Source organism: Sciurus carolinensis, chromosome 3, assembly GCF_902686445.1.
Source record: "Sciurus carolinensis chromosome 3, mSciCar1.2, whole genome shotgun sequence".
NCBI classification, from domain to species: domain Eukaryota; kingdom Metazoa; phylum Chordata; class Mammalia; order Rodentia; family Sciuridae; genus Sciurus; species Sciurus carolinensis.
Genome location: NC_062215.1, coordinates 16,941,508 through 16,963,694, shown reverse-complemented (window position 1 = coordinate 16,963,694; position 22,187 = coordinate 16,941,508). Strand labels below are relative to the sequence as shown.

General features: G+C 35.5%; 1 protein-coding gene across 1 annotated transcript in view; it reads right to left on the bottom strand.

The window, feature by feature from the left end:
• The window catches only part of Kansl1 (KAT8 regulatory NSL complex subunit 1), a 153,734-nt gene that overhangs the window by 40,488 nt on the left and 91,059 nt on the right, over positions 1-22,187 (bottom strand). The window contains 1 exon segment of the mRNA XM_047543677.1: positions 14,150-14,251. Coding sequence (XP_047399633.1) covers positions 14,150-14,251 — 102 coding nt within the window.

The window sequence follows — 22,187 nt, the reverse complement described above, 5'->3', positions numbered from 1 at the left end:
AAAAACAAAGGTTTAAAAAAAAAAAAAAAAAAAAAGATAAACTAAATAACCTCCTGAATGCTAATGTGGATTTACTGCTCAGAAGAAACCTCGTAAAGAATGAACAAATACTGTAGCATAACAAAAGACTACAAATAATGTAACACAAAAATGCTGTGATTATCAATTTTTTGCTGGTATGCCCCAATATGAAGAATGCCCATTAGTTTTAAATTTACTTAAATATAGCTTTTAGCATTAAATTGTGATAGAAGCCTGATTTACATACCTACATATTCTACAAGGTTGAACCTCCATTTCAGATTTTTTTTTTTTTTTTAAAGGAGTATAGAGATTTGACTGCAAGGATACCTGCCAGGATAAAATGGCACCTTCCATTCTTTAACAAAATCTAATCTCAAAACAAATTTATCTTTCTACAGAAGAATCAATTAAGTAATACCAGTAATGTTATCACTCATAGCTAACTACTACTACACAGTCTTATTTTTCATGTCTATAGAAATACATTTAAGGGGTTGGGGAGATAGCTCAGTTGGTAGAGTGCTTGCCTTGCAAGCACAAGGCCCTGGGTTCGATCCCCAGCACCCAAAAAAAAAAAAAAAAAAAAAAAAAAAAAAAAAGAAATACATTTAAATGCCACTGATCTTTAATGTGATTTTTAATGATTTTTTCATAGAGAAACCTACATTATCTGAGAGTAATCACCCACCAGTCAAAATTGAAGCCAACAGGCAAATATTATTTAGCACAGAAATGTTGTTAAGAATACAGAAACAGCCAGGAGAGGTGGTACATGCCTGCAATCCCAGGGGCTTGCGAGTTTGAGGCAGGAGGATCATGAGTTCAAAGTCAACCTCAGCAAAAGTGAGGCGCTAAGCAACTCAATGAGACCCTGTATCTAAATAAAATACAAACAGGGTTGGGAATGTGGCTCAGTGACCAAGTGTCCCTTGAGTTTAATCCCTGGTACCCTGGCATCCCCCCTCCCCCAAAAAAGGGATATAGAAGCACACATATCAAAACCATAAACATCTGAGAGGACCTTTACCAAGACCCCAATCACAAGGAAGCACTGGATATTCAGAAGGAAATCCTGTAATCAATCTAAGACTCAAAAGCATAGGATTTGATCAAGTAGGGTCACACATTCTCAAATGCAAAAGGGTTTAAAATATTAACCCCAATCTCAGTATTCCATTTAGAAAAAGAAAAACTCAACTCATAAACACGTAATTTTACTTAGAGCTTTTAAATACATTCATAGGAGACAAAGTGAACACTCCCTATCCTGATGACTTAAGAGGCTGCAAACATGAACACTTAAGAAATGTTAATCCACATATAATTTAGGCTTAATCAGTAACTACTGCAATAGTTCACATCATTATGTGTTTTTGGAAAATTAAAGCATGACTCAGTTATCTTACCCACCTCCAATAGGAAAATGAGAAAAGGATGAAAGAACCCATGTACCCTGAACAGAAAATAGGGGTTATCAATAGAAGCTTCCATCAGAAATCTAAAGGGTTTTTGCATCCCACAGTTAGAAAGAAGAGCAGAAAAGCTAAAGTGATAGGTAAAATGCTTTCTATAATCCCCTTCTCTTCAAAGCTGGGCCCAAGGTATTACCTTTTGGTATAATCTTAAAGAGTCAGAGGAGGGTTACTAAACATTTTTCTTGATTCAAAGGATCAGGTGTATGGCATAAAATGATTAACTCAGCAACGACATTTTCTTATTCATATAAAGCAAGCATCTGTCTGATTCATCACTTCACCCTGTTAGCCAGACCAATTAAGTGTAACAAAGCCCTTGAAGAAAAAATAGATTAAAAGTTTTATGAAGGGTATGTTTCTGTGGGACCTGAGAACCAGCATCCACTAGATTTGTTTTACCAAACAAAGAAAGTAAAGGGGTAAAAACAAAGAGGCTCACACTTAAAAATTATGCACAATAAAAAAGCAAAATAAAATTAAACTCTACCAGCAAGATAAGTGTGCGTGAGTTTTTACTTTGTTATTCAATTAACGCCACGTCACAACTGCTTGAAATACCATTTTGTTTTAAACGCACTGATTTGTTTGGCTAGAAAATTTAACAGTTGGGTTTTGGTTAGTTATTTCCTTTCTAATAAACATTATCAAAATGAAAATGCTAAACAGGTGATACAAATTTAACTTTTATGCCTGGTTTAAAATAAATTGGTGACTGTAGGAATTATTCCATATTTTAAGAACCCCATCTCAACGATGTTCAATAAAGTTTTGCTTAAAAAAAAAAAAAATCACAAAGATATTATTGGCCTACATACAACATACAGATCATTTCCATAAACCAGCACTATGGCCAGATAATTTTACTAAACTTGAAGTGCATGGTTCTGAAAATTTGACTTTCACAAAGTTACTTTTTAGGCTTCAATTTCTCCTTATGTAAAATAGGACCATGTGACTCATTTTCTTATGTCTGTAGGTTGACGATAAAAGAATAATTATTATTTTTTTATTTCAACACAAGTCCAGTGGTCTGAACCTAAGATTTATATTTACTAACATTGCTGAAAACATGCACCTACAATCTGAAGAAATATAGCAATTGAAATCATGGTCTTACAAATCTTTGTTATTCAACTTATTTATCTAAAGCCCTATTACTTAGTCAGTATTTAATACTGTGGATCCAGTATTTTCTATTTAATATCTATCCCAAAACCCTTGTCAGGCCTAGGCACCACTCATCAATCCTGGTGACTGCAAACCTTCAAGGAAAAGAAAAATGGTTCAAAGAATAAATCCTGGACTAATAAAAAACACCAACAGTTTGCATTTTTAGCATGCCTTTCCTCTGAGGAAAAAACATCAGTACTTCACTTAATAGTTCAGTTCTTTTTCCCACTACTTCTATAAAGTAGGATGAGTAAGGAAAAAGTACAAGGCTCACCTTACAAAAAGAAACTGACAACAAATAATAATAAGTAATAATGATACTTGTCAATAGCTACAGAAGCAATGTTTCTGCTAAACAAAATCAAAAGTCACTCACCAATTTCAAATCTAGTCTTTTTAAAAGAAATACTTACCAATGAGTGAAAAATAATATACATGTCTCTGCTCATTTGTGCCTAAGAAATACAATAATAATAATCCAAACACTAATGAAATTGTTTACCTACTGAGAACAAGATGTAAAAACAGGAACAATGGAAACAGAAAAATAGGAATACTTTTCTGTGTATCTTTTAGAACTATAGTACTTTTACACAAACAAAAAAAACCCAAATCAACTATTTTCTGTGTGAGCATGAGACTAAAACTGAATTCTGCAGCTACACGTGAACCCAACCATTCCTATGAAACAGCATCAACCAAGTAAAAAGAACCAAACTCAGAAAAAGTGTTTTCAGACTGTATCTGGCAGAGCTAACACTGTACACAAATATTATACTCTAGTTAAACTTACTTCTCATAGAGGTAAGAGATGGCAATTATGAAATTATATGTACTGGAACTGAACTGGTGATTATAAGGGAGTGGGGGAGACTGTTGGACTGCTATGAACTCGTGATTTTAATACACAAATGTGTAGATAAATATGAGATGTATGAATGGATATATAAACATTCACACATTTCTTAGCTTTTTCTGTTGAGAAATTCTAGCAGCAATGACATAAGTAGCAAAGTACAACTAGTACCCAGATCTTGGTTCTTAACACTGCTCTCCAAAAGAGCCGAGGATTGAGTGGGCAAACGATAAGAAGAGCCTGGTACATCTTCTAGTACCAGAAAGTAAATAACTCAAAAGATGAAGGGAACATGCTGAAAGGACACAGAATACATCTAAAGGAGCTCCCAATGCTGACAATAGACACAACTGGAATAAAATGAATAATAGTAACAGATTATAACCCACAGAACAACATTAGTATGCACAGATCCATTCTGAACTAAACAACTGATTGAATGAATAAATGGGGAGAAAGGACAGCTCTTCCTAACAGAATTATAGTTAATAAATGTAAAAAATCAAAAACCCCAAAACAGAAAAACTACCAGTAAACAACTTAGCAATAATCACTGTAGGAAAAAGCCATTTAGTAGATGATAAAATTGTGGGTGACGTATTTGCACAGAGAGATATTTCCCGAGAGACAGTCATTCATTATGAAGGCAAAAACAGTAACTTTACAGGGGGAGCAATAATCTAGCAGGATTTTTGTTTTTTTTGGTACTTGGAATTGAATCCAAAGGTGCTTATCACTGGTCACATCCCCAGACCTTTTATTTTTTATTTTGAGAAAGTTCTTTATATTTTTTAAGTTTCTGAGACTGGTTTCAGCCTCCTGTGTTACAGGATTACAAGCATGTATGACCACAAACAGGTAAAGTAAGTACTATCTTAACCAAGTGAACAAATGTATCATCGTCAGTACAAAGACACATCAACACCATAAAACCTCTGATACAATTCTCTGAAGAGCTTAGTATCACTTCTGTAATATTCTGTGAAAATGCATTATCTCTAAAACTGAGAAGACACCAGGCAACTCCAATTTGAGGAACACACAAAATTAACTGACCAGTCATCTTAAGTCAAGGTCATGAAAGATAAAAGCTGAGAAACACTCATGGACTGGAGGACACTTCAAAGATTAAAAGATATGACAACTAAATACAATGTGAGGTTCTGGATAAACAAAAACAACGTTAGTGAAAAAACTAGTGAAATTCTAATAAAATGTCTAGTATTTTATCAGTGTTAATTTCCTGATCTTTTTAACTGTACAATGGTTATTATGGCAAAACGTTAACTTTAGAGGAAGCTGGGTAAAGAGTATGTGGCTGTGTACTACCTTGGACATGTCTTAAGTCTAAAAATCAATTTTGAAAGTATCAAGTTGGATGTGGTGACAAGCACCTGTAGTTCCAGCTACTCAGGAATTCACTGAAAAGAACAAAGGAAACAATGATCCAGAATTACCAAAGTATATTTCATTCATACATAAATCCGCTACCAGTCTACATTTTGTTGTCAGTTACAGGATAAAGTTTATGTTTTAAGATAAATACAAAATCCATTATAAATGAGTCAAAACATCCAACAACTCATCATATAAGTTATTTGCAGTTCCCTGATAATATCAGGTCCCATTACCATTCCCTAATCCATCCTTCGGCAAGTCCATAATACTCAAAAATGCATAGATAAAATAAAAATTCTTCCTCCTTTAATCCCTTGTTTCATATGCCTGTTGTTCTCCACATTTATGATCCCATCTCAGCTTCCTGAGTAGCTTATAGGCATCCATCACCACACCTAGCCTGTTGGGAGACGGTCTTTAGACATAACATGCAGAGCCCAGAACAACAGGAAGCTTTTACCAAATTTATTATAGGTAAACACTGTTAACAGTACATTATACATCTTAAATTATTATCAACAACCCTAAGGAAGTATGAACAAAGCCACACAAAGAACCACAGAGGGCAACATATGAAAAAAGTAATTCACTGCACATCAAGGCAAGCAGCTGAAGAATCAAATACATTAATATTTCTGCTTAAGAGCAGAAGGACCACATTAATACGCTTATGAAACAGCATTAACGCTATTTTAAAACATTATACACAGTAACAGAATTTCATGGGAAAGCAACTTCAGAAACTTCACATGGTATTTAATGAGCCTACCCCAAACATACAAAACTGGGAAAGAACACCCCACTGAGGTAATGTACTACCACCAACTCAAATAACTTGAATATCATCCCACAGTAATACTTAGGAGCTACCTGATTAAAATAAAACAAAGCAAAACCCCATACCTCAATGCTGTTTGGAGCTAAAGAAGAGAGCAATAAAAAAAAATATATGTGGAAATCTCAAAGCAAACAAAATAATGAACTCATTGAAAAATACTATCACAAACAAGAATGAGGTTCAAAATTTCTAGAGAATTCTGAGAGGAAAAGGAGGAGAGTTAGGGTTTAAAGAGGTTTTCTATTTTAGAATAAGAATGAACAATATATTACACACTCATCATGCTATTTCAAACAGAGTCATACCAATTTTTACTGCTTTCAGAAAAACGTCATTTTCCCTACATATACTCCAAGAAAAAGCAGACTACATAAATGAAGAGGGCAGCACCAGATTTCCATACTTAAGAGATTTCATTAAGTATTATATGTGAACTTGACTACTAGACTGTGTAAAATATTCAACCACAGTTTAAGCAAAATATTTATTTGCTATGTCTCATTTAAATGTTTATTGCAGGATAAAGATTTATAAAGTTCAACATTCTTACTTAAAAAGTTTAATAAGACTTCATATGTATATACATATATACTACACACACACAAAGACAAAAAGATATTCCCAAGCCTGAGAATTCATTAAAATGAAGACTGTTTTTTTAAAATTTTCTTATTCAATGTCCGACAGAATCTAATGACAGAAGATCAAAATATATGAAGAAAAATCTGACAGAACTGAAGGTAGAAATAATTCTACAATCAAGTAGACTTCAATATCCACTCTTAATAATGAATGGGTAACCAGACAGAAGACAAGTAAGCAAACAGATGACTTGATACAATAAGTCACATAAATCTGGCAGACATATAGAACACTTGACCCAATAAGAGCAGCACACACATTCTTCACATGTACATGGGACATTTTCTGTGATAGATTATATGTGAGGTGACAACCTAAATCTCAGTATATATTGTATTTGTTACTGGGGATCGAATTGAGGGCCTCACATTTGCTAGGCATATGCTCTAGTATGAAGCTACATCCCCAGGCCCTTGAATTTTTTTATTTTTGAGACAGGGTATGCTAAGCTGCTTAGGGCCCTGCTAAGTTGCCGGACTGGCCTTGAACTTGTCATTCTCCTGCCTCAGCCTCCCTAGCTGTTGGGATTATACGTGTGCACCCATTTTAATAGATTTTTAAAGAGATCATAAAAGTAGTTTCCTCAAATAACTGGATAAAATTAGAAATCAGTAATGGAAGCCAAGCATGGTGTCACACACTCATAATCACAAATACTTGGAGGCTGAGGCAGGAGAATCACGAGAGGGCGGCCAGCCTCAGCAACTTAACAAGACCCTGCTATAAGAGGTGGAGGAGACCTGGGGATATAACTCAGTGGTAGAGTGTCCCTGAGTTCAACCCCTAATGCTACACCCACACACACAAAATTCCCTACCTGTGGAGCACTTGCCTGGCTTGCACTTGTGTGAAGCCCTAGGCTCAATTCCAAGCACTACCCAAAATACAAAAACCAAACAAAAAAAACCCCACAAAACTTAACATTCCAAAACTTACAGGAAGTAGTTAAAAAGTGTTAAATGCTATGAGGAAAATTTACTACTACGAATACTTAACATTAAAAAACAAGATCTTAACTTTACACATACAGAACCCAGAAAATTAAGTCCAAATCCAAAGCTAGCAGAACAAAATAATAAAGATGACTGAGAAAAAAACAAAACAATGAAACCTAAAGGTGACTATTTGAAAAGATCAATAAAAACCAACAAGCCTTTATCTAGGAAGATGAAGAAAAACAGAAAATTCAAATTACTAAAAAGTCATGAATGAAAATGGGGATATTACTACTGATTCTACAAAAACTTAAAGGATTACAAGACTATTATGAATAATTACACACCAACCAATTGGATAAAATGGACAAATTCCCAGAAGTATAAAATCTACCAACTCTAATTCAAAGAAATAGAATATCTGAATAAATCTAAAACTTGTAAGAAGATTGAATCAGTAATTAAAAAATCTAACAAAGAAAAACCCTGGGGGCTGGGGTTGTGGCTCTTTGGTAATGAGCTCACCTAGCATGTGTGAGGCACTGGGTTTGATCCTCAGAACCACATAAAAATAAAGGCATTATGTCCATCAGAAAGAAAGAAAGAAAGAAAGAGAGAGAGAGAGAAAGAGAGAGAGTAAGAGAGAAAGAAGAGAGAAAGAGAAAGAAGAGAAAGAGAGAAAGAAAGAAAAATAAAGAGAAAGAGAGAGAGAGAGAGAAAGAGAAAGAAAGAGAGAGAGAAAGAAAAAGAGAAAGAAAGAAAAAGAAAGAGAAAGAAAGGAGAGAGAAAGAAGAGAGAGAGAGAGAAAGAAAGAAAGAAAAAGAAGAAGAAAGAGAAAGAAGAAAAAGAGAGAGAAAGAGAAAGAAAGAAGAGAGGAGAAAGAGAGAGAGAGAGAGAAAGAAAAAGAAAGAAAGAAAGAAAGAAAGAAAGAAAGAAAGAAAGAAAGAAAGAGAGAGAAAGAAAGAAAGAGAAAGAAAGAAAGGAGGTGTAGGGAGGGAGGGAAAAAAGGAAAGAAAGGAAAGACAAGTCTTGGATCTTATGGTCTCTTGGGTGAACTTAGCAAATTTAAAACACATCCCCCACCACAGTGCTAAGAAAACTGGATATCCAAGTGTAAAAAGAATGAAGGTGGACTCTTCTAAAACTGTGCAAAAATTAACTCAAAATGGATCAAAAACTTAAAAGTTGACACCTAAAACTATAAAATTCCAAGAAGAAAACAAAATAAAACCTGTAATATACATGATTTGGCAATGATCTTGTAGATGAACACAATACCTTTATTTTATTTATCTTTATGTGGTGCTGAGGACTGAACCCAGGGTCTCACATGTGCTAAGCAAGCACTCTACCACTGAACTACATCCTGAGCCCTGACAATGGTTTCTTTATTTCTTTTTTAAAATATTTTTATTAGGTGTTGATAGACCTTTGTTTACTTACATGCAGTGCTGAGAACTGAACCCAGTGCCTCACATATGCTACGCAAGTGCTCTACCACTGAGTCACAACCCCAGATCTGATTTCTTGTTAGGACACCAGAGATATCAAAAAAAGAAAAAAGAAACTGAATTTCATGAAAATTTTAAAATTTTGTGCACCAAAAACAAAACAAAACACTATTTCACAAAGTAAACAGGCAACCTACAGAATGAGAGAAAACATTTGCAAATCACACGTCTGATTAGAGACTGAAATCCAAAACTTGTAGAACTTCTAAAACATTGAAGAATTCCACAAATAAACCAATTCAAAAATGAGAATAGGGGGCTGGGGTTTTAGGTCAATGGTAGAGTGCTTGACTAGCATGTGTGAGGCACTGGGTTTGATTCTCAGCATTACAAATAAATACATAAATAAATAAAGGCCCATCAACAATTTTAAAAAATTCTTAAAAACTGAGACAAATATTTGAACTGATGTTTTGCCAGAAAAAGACATATAAATGTGTAATAACCACATGAAAAGACGTTCAGTGTCATTACTCTCTGTGTACTACATGGCAGTGTAAAACAGTATTCAGAAAAAAACACGTCTGTGCTGATATGCACAGACTCTCTTCTGGTCATTATTACCTAAACAGTACAGCATACCAATTATTTACATTGTCTTAGATGTTAAACATAATCCAGAGGTTACTTAATATCTGGAGATTGAAGTATATAGGAGAACGTGCAGGTTATATGCAAATACTATGCCATTTTACAGAAGGGACTAGAGCACCTCAGGATCTTGGCATATGTGGGGAGTGATTCTGGTATCAATGCCCTGGGCATGACAAGGGATGACTGCACTTCTTGAAACTTTTGGTAATTTCTCTTAAGGAATTTGAACTTTTCATTTATCCTGCCACAGAGCCTCCCTCTCCCAGCATCTTATCTAATTTCATTATTTTGGGGCCTCCATTTTAACTCATGAGACATCACCTATCACAAGCATCAATGTTGTATTATGTGGAATTCACCTTTTTCCTCTGGCTACTTTTAAGACTGTCTTCCCCTCTGATTGCCATAGCTCTGACTACAAAATAGTTCTCATGTATACTAGTCTCCAAAGATTGTTTTGATTTTTTTCATATAAAAAAAGCATTTTTTTTCTTAAAATTTTCAGTTCTTTTCTCTCTTTTTTCCTCATAATTAAGGATCATACTTTACTGTTTATTCCTAGGTATAACAATTTTTGTTGTAAAGACATTGTATATGACATTGTAGAGACTCTGGATTCAATTCACTTTCTCTGAAGAATGCTAATGTTTTTCTAATTGGTCATCTTGGTTTTGTGGAACTGGTAGTTCTGCATTCAGAGAAACATACTGAAGCCTACTTCACTTTGGTTTTCTCCTTAATCGTACAGTGAATCACTGTCTGGTGAGACATTCTTTAACTCACAAGTGTGAGCACCCCATGCTTTCAATGTTAAGTCCAACACACTTGCCAAATCTCAGTGGACTGCAAACTTCAAAATCTGTGATCACCACAGTGAGTAATGAATACCATCTCTGTTCAATTCTTTCAGTCTTCCAACTGTTACTTTCTAGTAGGACACATAAAAAAATCTGACCTGAACGTGGGAAGTTCCAAGGTTACATCAAGATTTGAAGGGATATATACAGATTGTAGACTTGAGTCCTGCTCCATCGCCTATAGCTCCCTCTTTGCCACTACGTTCTCCCTCAAATTCTACCTATTGGTCAGTTCTGAATTTCATCCTCCAACAATACACAAGTTAATGATACTGTGGATCTCTGGTGGAATACTAGAAAACCTGTGATACATGGACCAAAAGCCCTCACTTCTTCCTTAAAATACTTTTTGTCTGAAATTTTGATGAATGTCTTGAGTAAATTTTAAAGTATTTTCTTCACTTAGTATTAACATACATGTTTCAAGTTAGTTCTCTGGTCATTCACTACTTTTTCCTACACGGGTGAAAATGGTCTGCTATTCAAGGGAGTGAAGGAGGAGGGAAAGATAAAGGGCATGTTTCTGAACACTAGAGAACAACTCTGAACAGCTTCTTGAACTCTTTCCAGGAGCACACCTTCTTTGTACAAAAACAGCCTTACTTCACATCAGCTATGTATCTGTACATAGAAGACTTTATGGGCAGCTACAAAGCCATAGGCCTTCACTGTATCTCTTCAAAGAGTCTTACCTTTCCAACTGCCTTTGAGTGGCAAGATTGAGCAAACCCCCAGAAGGGGAAAGAGGGATTTCTTAGGAGTTCCTCATTAGATCTTTCTTCTCCCAACACAAAACCACCTTCCTGGGGCTGGGGAGATAGCTCAGTTGGTAGAGTGCTTGCCTTATAAGCACAAGGCCCTGGGTTCGATCCCCAGCACCCAAAAAAAAAAAAAAAAAAAAAACCACCTTCCTATCTCAAGGAGTATTTTTTCTTTTGTTCCATGGCTCAAGAGGCTCACCTGTCACTAATGTTTTTGATGACAATCTGGGGCCCTCTGGAGCAACTTAGTTTCAGTAATATCTGTACTGTGTCCAAGACCCAAGCATACATGTATTGAGTCTGTCAAGAAAACAATCATTCAATTTGTAAAGAAGGCAAAAAGACTGGCAATGTGTTCTTTCAGTGTAACACTGGAACATTATTCAACAAGCCCATACTTTGTTTTATTTACTATTTATAACTGATCAGGGAACAGATACTTTAAGTTGGATGTTTATTACAGAACACTGACAAGTAAAAATTGATTTGCATTTTATTAAAGACATGACACCAAAAGTTAAGATTTTTCTATAGAATATTAAATTTTTAAAAATGCTATTGAATATTATTATTCTAGCACTCTCCCTTTCAATGACAACACAAACAAAATAAATCAGTATCTGGTATCTAGATACCATTACCAGCTTTGCTACCTCCATGATTCATTCAATCACTATATATTTCATTGAGAATGATGTCTAACAACTTCTATATTTTGGTAGTTCTAAAAGTACTTCCGTTTTGTTGTTCTTGTTAATTCCAGTGAGATTCAGAAATGAGAATACAAAAATAAACACAACAAAAATAACGTATGACATCATTATTTTTAAACCATAAGCCTTCAAATGAATTTTCTGGGAAATAAAACAGGATGATTAAATGTGAGCATGGAAATTTATAAGCGACTCTGCTAAGTGTGACATAAGATTTCTCAAGGCAAAAATCGAGGACAAGATATAAGTCAAAAATTTGTAAAACAAAGCTAGATAAGAAAAAGGGTAGGTTAAACACTGCCTTCCTACAGTGAATATTTTTGCCTGGCAACTGACATTGGGCATAGCTTTGCAAATATCTGGCACTGAAAAAATGGTAAACTTAAAAATTTTGGCAGTACCAGGGATTGAACACACCTGGAACTCTCTACCACTGAACTATTTTTTATGTTGACACTAGGGAGCACTAAATTGCCAAGGATGGCCTCAAATTTGGGATCCTTCTGTCTCAGTCTCCAGAGTCACTGGAACTACAGAGCTGCCAGGATTATAGGCCTGCACCACTGTGATACACAGTAAAGTAACTTGATTGCTTAATGGCTTTTCTAAGAAATATATGCTCTGCAGCTTATTCTGCTAATACAATAAACAATGGAAAGGCATTGCTTTTTAACTCCAACATCTTCTAAAGATTTATCAGAAAACATGCATATGTTAACACAGGGTAGAAACTGACAAGAAATTTGGAGGAGGGAGGCATATTATCTCCTTGAAGACAAAATAGTGACGAAACATTCTTATTAAGTCATTTTCAAGATTATTTATTTAAGTCAGACCTAAAAGTATTTTGTTGTACATTGTAAAAACTAATACAGCAAACAAGAAAAAGATAGTCTTGACCTTCGAGAATCTTAAAAATCAAACAAACACACAGGATACATACATGTAAGTGAATGGGGGCTAGTGAAAGGTCCCTAAGAAGTTTTATGTGTGTGAATACATGTTACTGTGTATAAATTATCTTTGAATCACCGGTAGCTTGTTTTTGAAAATAAATAAATAAATAAGAATCAACACAGTGAGAGACTTCTTATAACCTATTCTTCAAAACTGCTGCAGTGAGTGAAAAATGTGCCTTTAAGAAATCATTCCCAAATTCTTGAATTCCTAAATACTGTACATATATACATGTTTATAAAGAACTTATCCCCGATCAAATATGCCTCAAGTTTTCTGTGTCTCTTATTATCATGAGCTGATCTCCCAATTTACCATGTTTCTTCTCTCACTTAGCAATATTTACCTTGGCTAGAGCAATCACTAAACAGTTTCATAAGTCATTTAAAAAAATTCTATTGGATAGCATATAATTAACTCACATTACAGACCTGAACAGTGGCGTAATTTGGCATTCTGCTCTTTAATTTATTCAAAACTACTCTCCAGTTAAGAACTCTCAATCTCTTAATGTTATATTTAACCATAGCAACAGCAGCAGGCAGTCAAAACTGGGTGAAAGAGCTTTTTAAAACCCAAACATCTCCATGATCTTTCTCAAAGGAAAGTTAGTTTTCATTATATTGTATGAGTTCTTGCTAACAATGAAAAATAGAAAAGGTAACAAGCTTTATTGAGATGCAGATATAAGGAGACTGGCTAATAACCCCCAATTTAAAGAACCAATACTGCTTACTACCAGGAAGCATAATCAAAATGAATAATTATTGGAATTTCAAACTCGGTTATTCAGTTTGTATCAAGAAATGATAATATTCATAAAAGCCAGTTAGCTTGTAGGGAGAATAAGAAAGTATAATAAATAAGTGAATGCTCCTGGAATTCAGAAAAAAAGTATAATAGGGAAAGAGAAAGAATGAAAGAGGGAGATTTGATCTAAGTTCTAAGAAAGATTATAGAAAATGACAGTTTTATCCTCATTATAAAATAAGAACCAACCACAGGGAGCATTTTCAACATTTTTGTGAGTTTAACCTCTAGTTCAACATTTTAACGAAAAAGTTATATATATAATAGTGAGCCAGAAAGGTTTACCTTACCTCTCAAAGCGTCAGGACTACAGTCAGGTCTACCGATTCCAAACAACACTCCAAAATTTCGTTATTTGCTCTGGCTGTGGTTTCTTGAGGGTAAGGAGCTACTTTTAAATTCTAAGGTCAGCTAAGTAAGAGGGACAGTAAGAGGGATCCTGTTGCCCAATTTAGAAATTCAGATCTCAATATGCCCCTAAGCGATACAAGGGGGATAGTTTCCTTCTTTCAGCCAATTCAAGTATTCTAACTAGATGATAAAAACTATGTGCTAAAGTTACACCCTGAATTCTCACTCATGTCCCCTTTTCTATGTTTTATACTTACCAATTTATCAGTCCCATGATCTGTCTTCACCTCAGAACTAAGTGGAAGCAGTAAGTCTGCCGTATGTTCTGGTGGAGGTGCCTCCCCAAGAACAATCAACCCCTGTGGGACAGAGAGGAGATAAACGGCATTAAGTGATTGAAATAAATAACAAATTTAGGAATTAATACCAAAAGGGTTAGAAGCAGGAGACTGGTTTATCAGAAGTCTCTTCTCTTATTCTGTTGTTTAGAAACAAACTACACCAGTAGGAACAGTTTTTTGTTTTTGACCAAACCCAGGGCACTCAGCCAATGAGGTACAGACCCCGGTCTTTTGATTTTTACTCTAATACAGAGTGTCTCATAACATTGCTGAGGCTGGTCTCAAACTTTTGATTTTCCTGTCTCAGTCTCTAAAGCCACTGGACAGGCATGTAGGCTGCCTGGCTCCCAAAGAGTTATTTGAGTCATTATGTCCCATTGTACCATTTACGGAATACCTAAAGCACTTTAATTGAGTGGGACATGGTGGTACATGCCCCTATTCCCAGTACTGGGAGACTGAGGCAGGAGGAAGGGCAAAATCAAGGAAGGCTAAACTTGACAACTTAGTGAGACTTTTTGAAAAGTAAAATACAAGTGCTAGGGATGTAGCTCAGGGGTAAAATGGCCTTGGGTTCAATCCCTAGTGGTGTCAAAAAAAAAAAAAAAAATCATCGATATAGCAACAAATATACAACTAATGGTAACTTTAACATGTTTTTTAGAGTTTTGATAAAAATAAAAGCTCTATGTTGATTTTCAACCTACTTTAATGCGCTTGTGTCAATTTTATTGGAATACTTGCTGAAAATTTGCTTCTTAATGATGAAAAAGCCTAGCAGCAGCAGGGTATTCAGTAAAGCAGCAGACAAAGGCTTCCCCACTATTCCACCTCAATGTTCTGATTTACATGGCATGTCAGTTATTCAGCATCTTCTATTCAGACCATGGCATTTTTCGGCATTTTCCAGCATTTTATACATATTACCAACCAGACTCTACTGGATCAACATAAGCAATGCAGTGTTTCTAGTTAACTTGATCACAAATGTGGCTGAAGGATTACCACACTAAATGTTCTACTACTGAAAACTATGAGCTCAAACAACTATATTGGAGAATAATGAAGTGAAATAAAAGAGGAAGAGTGAGTCCCTGCAATTAGAAACCAAAAATGTCTTTAAAAATGCCCCAGAGGCACCTGTTTTTCATCAGCATAAATAATACCTCAGAGTAAGTTCCTGCTTGACAATTTCAAATTCAAGTATTACATTCATCCCAAGAAATACTGAGTAGATCCAACCAGATTAAGAAGCTCTTATTAGAGATTGGCTTGGTGGTGCATACCCGCAATCCCAGCAGTTTAGGAGGCTGAGGCAGGATCTTTGGGAGTTCAAAGCCTGCCTCAGCAATTTAGCGAGACCCTTTCTCAAAATAAAAAGGGGCAGATGTGGCTCAGTGGTCAAGCACCTCTGCTTTCAATCCCTAGTGCCAAAAAAAGAAAAAAAAAAAAAAAGAAAGAAGGAAGGAAAGAAAAAAGGAAAAAGGAAAGGAAAACAGCTCTTAATAGAAACTTTCTATTAGAGTCACCTGGGGAATATATCAAACTACATATGGTCAGGTTCATCATCAAATCTACTCGTAATCTCTGGGACAGAATCAAATATTCCACATTACAAACAAAATAAAACCTCTTTTCAGCAAGGTGGGGTGGCACATTTCTGTAATCCCATCTATTTGGGAGGCTGAGGCAGGAGGATTTTAGGTTCAAGGACAGCCTAGGCAACTTGAGTAAGACACTGTATATTAAAAAAAAAAAAAAAAAAAAGAATTTTAAATGTGATGGTGATGTAGCTCAGTAATAGAGCATTTGCCTAGCATGTGCCATGGCCTAAGTTTAATCTCCAGTAATGTGTGAAAAGTAGTAAGAAAGAATACTAGACTTCTAGACCTGATCGGTCACGGTTCTCCAGCAGAATCCCTCAGAAAAAAGACTAAAATAGATTTTTTTTTTAAAAGGTGTTAAAGATTTTTACTATATCAGTTTGAGTTCCCCAGGACACTGAACCACATTGACCCATCCCTGGTATCCTTTTCAACTAAAAAAATTTTTTTGAAATAGGAGATGCAAAAAGATGCAATGTTTATTTTAGACAGGTTTAAGGCCAGCACAGACAATTTAGGGAGACCTGTCTCAAAATTTAAAAGGGGCTCTGAGTGTAGCTCAGTGGTACAGCACTTGTGGGTTCAAATCCCAGTTCAGTGGGGGGTGTATGAGTAAGACATATTATGGACCACAACTTCAGTAACATTACTGTCCCCTCAAATTTAGAGGTTGAGGAAGTAGAACATAAGAGAGGAAAAAGTAGGGTTTCCAGGTCATATGACAGTTATAACTCTAGTTTTTAGAGGAACCTCCATACTGTTTTCCATAAAACCTGTTATGAATTTACATTCCCCCCACCAGAGCATGAAAGTTCCCCTATCTCTGTATCCTTGCCAGTATTACTCTTTTTTGTTTTGTTCTGTTAAGGTACCTGTGATTGAACCCAGGGGCATTTAGCCACTGAGCCACAATCCCCATTCCTTTTTATTCTAGGAAAGGTCTTGCTAAGTTGCTTAGAGCCTGGCTTTAAACTTGTGATCCTCCTGCCTCAGCCTCCTGAGAAACTGGAATTACAGGTGTTTATCACTGCACCCAGCAAGTTCTTATCTTTTCGATAAGAGCCATTCTAACTGTTGCAATGATACAAGTTGTTGGTCTTTTGTATATCTTCTTTTGAGAAATGTCTATCCATTTTGTTCATTTTTTTAACTGGATTTTTTTTCTGGGGTGGGGTTTTTGCTTGAATTCCTTATATATTGTATTGTTAACTCTTGTTAACCAAACAGCTTGCCAATATTTTCTCACACACTATAGGTTGTTTCTTCACTATTGTTTCCTTCGCTGTGCACAAGAATGACAAAATATCATCTGTTCACATCTTTTTGTATTCATTTAAGTCAATCATTTATCCATTCATCAACAATTTTTAGGGGCTGGGGATATAGAAGATTGAGACTTCTCCCTCTATCTCCCCTAAGCCATTGCTCAAAGTGCTTACATTATTCTAATACTGGGGGCAAAGACAAACAATATGGAAGGTGTTAAAAGGTAAAAAGAGAGACCTAGAGGTTAAGAAGTGGGTACTATTTCCTATTAGGCAGCCACAGTAAACCACACCATGAAGGTGATATTTGACCAAGTAGATGACAAAAATATGAAAACCAAGTTTACAGGTATCTAGAGGAAAAGTCAAAGCAAAAGTTAAGATTGGGGTAAACTTGATTCGAAGAATGGTAAGAAATGGATGTGGCTGGAATAAACTGAGTGGAGTTTGTGGAAACTAAAGTCAGAGAAGTAAGAGAGATCTTCCAGGGTCTTATAATTAAGTACCTGAGCTTTTAATCTCAGATGGGAAGTCACTGGAGAGTTTAAGCAAAAGGAAAAAATGATTTGAATTATAGCTTAAAAGGATCAATCTACTGACTGTGCTAACACAGAGAGTGGAGGACAAACAAAACCAGAGAACAGTTGTTTGGATTGAAGTGGATGGACGCTGGGTATATATTTGACAAGAGAATCAACCATACATGCAAATGTGTTTGTAGACTGGGAAGGCAGTAAGAGAACCTGACAAGGTTTCTGGCCTCTGCAACTTTCTCCTTAATCTTCTGGTACAGAGTTCTTTTGAATACACATTAGTCTTAATTAAATCAGTATTTTCAAGTATTTGCTCACAATGTATTAATGTTAGTTGCCACACTGATGCAATCTTTCACATAAAATATTTAATTTATACCTTACCTCATACCAAAGCAGATAAAAATAGCTGAAGAGAGGATGAACAAACATAAAGCATCTAAATAGCTAAAATTCATTCATGCAGGTAGCATTTACTGAATGGCTACCATGTGCAGGGTAGTGTGAAAACTCTAAGAAAATTTAAAAGACAGATTTTACCATAAGAAACTTATTATCTAGTCTTGAGTAAACAAGTAGGCAAAGCATTACAATAACAGTGTTATACTACAAGTTTAGAGAATGTGACATCAGAGTAGAAAAGCAGCAGAGCCTAGCTAAAGAGGTTGATGGAAGCAAGGCTTTAAGGAGATTTACTTGAAATTTCCCAAAATATTCAATATTTCATTAAACTGTATATTTAATATTTTATGTTCTTTTCTGTAAACAAGTTGTTATATTCCACCATTAAATTGTTTGGGAAAAGGATTATTCATGTTTAATAGCCATGTAAAGAAAGATTATTATCCAGTTAAGAAAATTTAATAAAGTTCCACTCCATCCTGTCTAGTCAACCCAAACTTGGGCTTCCATAGCATTCTGGTTTTCATTAGGTCAATGAGAAATGGCTATGGCCATCAGTATGAGTGGCAACAGACTCTCTAGGGTTAATGTACTCTGAAACAGATAGCACCTGGCAAAGGACAAAATTAAAGGCCAAGAGTGTCTCCCTATTCTTCACTCCTGCCCTTTGAGTCAGAAACAGGATCATGTGTGGCCTGCCCAGCCCTACAGAACTCCCAACAGGTGAGTTCTTCTGCTTTATACAAGGACCAATGAAATTTGTAAGGTCACAACTGCAGAAGCAGTCTTTAAACAAAAACAACAACAAACAAAACAAAAGAAAAGAAAAAGCCAAAATAGTACTCGCAGATGAGTTTCTTAAGAACCATCCTGGGTTACCTGGACAAGACACAGCTTTCCACATTGCTTTATAACCCTGATAATATGGGAAACTTAACTCCTTTATACAATTTGAAGACAGGGTATAAGCTCCTGCTAATCAGCATTTTTCTATCCAGAGATTTCAGTGCTTTTCCACCTCTTATCCTCAACAACATTTCCATCCTTAGCAACTGATGTGGAATTTCACAGGTCAGTCAGAAGAAGGGATGAAAACTGATAATGTATTAGATGTGGATGGAGAAGAATATTGGAAAGAAAAAGAAATCTACTTTAGTATCAGAAACAGCTTCCTCCATGTTTTTCTCCTCTTTTTTTATTAACAGGTTTGTGAATTTCAAAATATATGTTCCTGAGAAAAGGACACGAGAGCAAATTAGGTTAGGAAGAAAACACTTTGGAATCAAATAGATGTTAAATTTAGCTCTCTTACTGTAGCCTCTGAACTGTAAGATTAACTGTGAACATTAAACAAACATACACGGATGGACTTATTCAGTATACACTGAAGGTACATACATAGTTTTCCTTTCTCTGTCATGGGAGCATTTTTTTTTTTTTAAAAGATAAGTGGATCAAAAAAGAAAATTAAAACAATACCATAGACCGGAGTAAAGAACAAAGGAGTTCCTAGAAATTGCACTGTTTCTCTAGAAAGCAACAGGAATCATTATTCCCAAAAGGGACTCTAAATACCATCAGCCTAGAAGGAAATACCTTTTTTTTTGGGGGGGGGTGGGTGGGTGGGACCAGAGATTTCACCCAGGGGCATTTAACCACTGAACAACATCCCAGCTCTTTTAATTTTGAGACAGGGTGTTGCTAAGTTGCTGAGGCTAGTCATGAACTTGTGATCCTCCTCTCTCAGTCTCCTGAGCTGCTGGTATTACAGGTGTGCACCACCGTAGCCAGCTGGTAATGTCTAATCTTTGATAGCACAGAAAATGGATCTTAGAATAATCTAGCAGTGGTTCTCAAGTACCTCCTCAAACATCTTTTAAAATTAACACAATAAAGCCTTAAAAAGCAAAAGCCCCACTGTCCCACCCCTCTCCCATCCACAAGACAAATTTATAACTGGACACCTGATCATCAAACCTTGATTTGTCTATGAAAAGACCTGTACAATTTAGGTAACTATGGTAAATCTTGGAGCAAAATGGGAACACCATTCACTCTACTAATCACAGAGGAAAAAACCCTCTCATTTCAATAACCTGAAATGTAACAAAGCACTTAAAGGTGACCACTAACTTGAGCAAAAATTCTAGGGCCTACTCAAACCTCAGTTTTGCATTCACTTGGATGATGCACTTCGGACCATGCAGAAACTACCTGAACTCTAAACATTCATTTGTTTATCTTTAAAACTGTGGATAACAACAAAATGCTTATAGCACAGTGTTTGGCACATAGCATAGGTGCTCAAAGGTTTCTATTATCATAGTCTAGGTTAAAAAAAAAAAAGAAAGAAAACTCCACCGTAATATATCACTGAGGAAATTCCATTGCTTATGTGTTAGGCTGGGTTGAAGTATTCCCTCAAAATTTATGTCCACCAAGAACTAATAATACGACCTTATTTGGAAGCAGGGTCTCTGCGGATGTAATCAAGTTATGATGGGCCTTTTAGTGTGGGCCCTAAACACACTGTAACTGGTGTATTTTTAAGAAGAAAATTTGGACATAGATATGCAAAGAAACAATGTTCATGTGGAGGCAAAGGCAACAACTAGCTGTGTCCAAAGCAATCAAGGACTGTCAGCCACCACCAGAACTTTGGAAGAGGCAAGATTCTTCCCTAGAACCTTCAGAAGGAGCACGAACCTGAGGACACCTTGGTTTTAGACTACTGACCTTAAGAACTAAAAGAGAATAAATTTCTGTTTTAAGTCATCCAGTTTGTGATACTTTGTATGGCAGCCTAGGAAACTAACAGATTTAGCTGAAAAAAACAAATTATTTAATGATGTGAACAAATGATCTAATCACCAATATTTAAACAATATAATGATTTGATAGTTTTGAGTTTTCTTGACATATTACTTACTGGGATTCTCATTCTAATGTTATTGTCAGAAGTTTGTAATAGACACTATTTAAACTGCAGATAAAATGTTTTATAAAAGATTATCTAGAAGGACATACTTTATAACCAAGAATCTGAGGCTCATAAATGTTAAGTGACTTTATATGACAAGGTTATATAACTAACTGGTAGCCAAGTCAGAATAAGAATAAAATATTACTAAGTCTGGCGTTTCTTTAAAATATTATGCCCTGAGTAATCAATATATACACAAAACTCTAAAATAATTATTTTCCAGATACTGGGAAATATCTTAAGAGTTTTTGAAAGTTTCTCCCAATTGCTCTGACATTACCAAGTCATGAGCTAAAGAATAGAGCAGGAGCCAAGAGTGAAGTTAAATTACCTTTTCACACATAGCTACCAAGTCTGTAAACTAACACAAACTGCCAAAGCACTTTTCTCTGAAGTGAGCAGCAAGAACATAAAAGTGTTCATGATCATTGACTGAAGTAAACATGTTTAAAATGGCATGCCTTATAACATAAATAAAAAGCGTAATTTACATAATCAACAAGGAAAGGTAGAAAAACATAGTTAATATTTTCTAAAAAGTGATGGGAAATATAACAAAACTGCTTAAAGTATTTATGTGCTTCGGAGAAAAACAATGGAATATATAAAAAATGTTTTGTACTGGGTTAATTTTGAGTTTGTTAGGGAATGTGGGGGTTATATAGACATATCTAGACATATCTCTCATACTTCTATATAACTTCCAAGTTTCCTATTAATTGATAGTCTTTCATCAATTCTCTAACTAAACCATACTTTTTCACACATCGACATCTTGTATCAAGATGCATCTTGCAATTGCTGTTATGCCCTAGTTTAACTGAAATAATCTCTCAGTGGTACATAAAATAATGGTGCACCTTACATTCTATGAAATATGATAAACTCATTGATTGATAGGAGTACTGGGGATTGATCCCAGGATCTCAATCAAGTGCTCTACCACTGAAATACATCCTCGGCTCTTTTTATTTTGAGACAGGGTCTCACTTAGCTGCTCAGGCTCGCTTCAAATTTGCAAACCACGGGCCTCAGCCTCCTGAGTAGCACCAATGGGCCTAGCAATCTGGTAGTTATATTAAAAGGAAAACTAATAAAACAAAATACATACACATATATAAAAGCACATACATGTATCTATGTATAAATGTATATAAAACAGGTGAA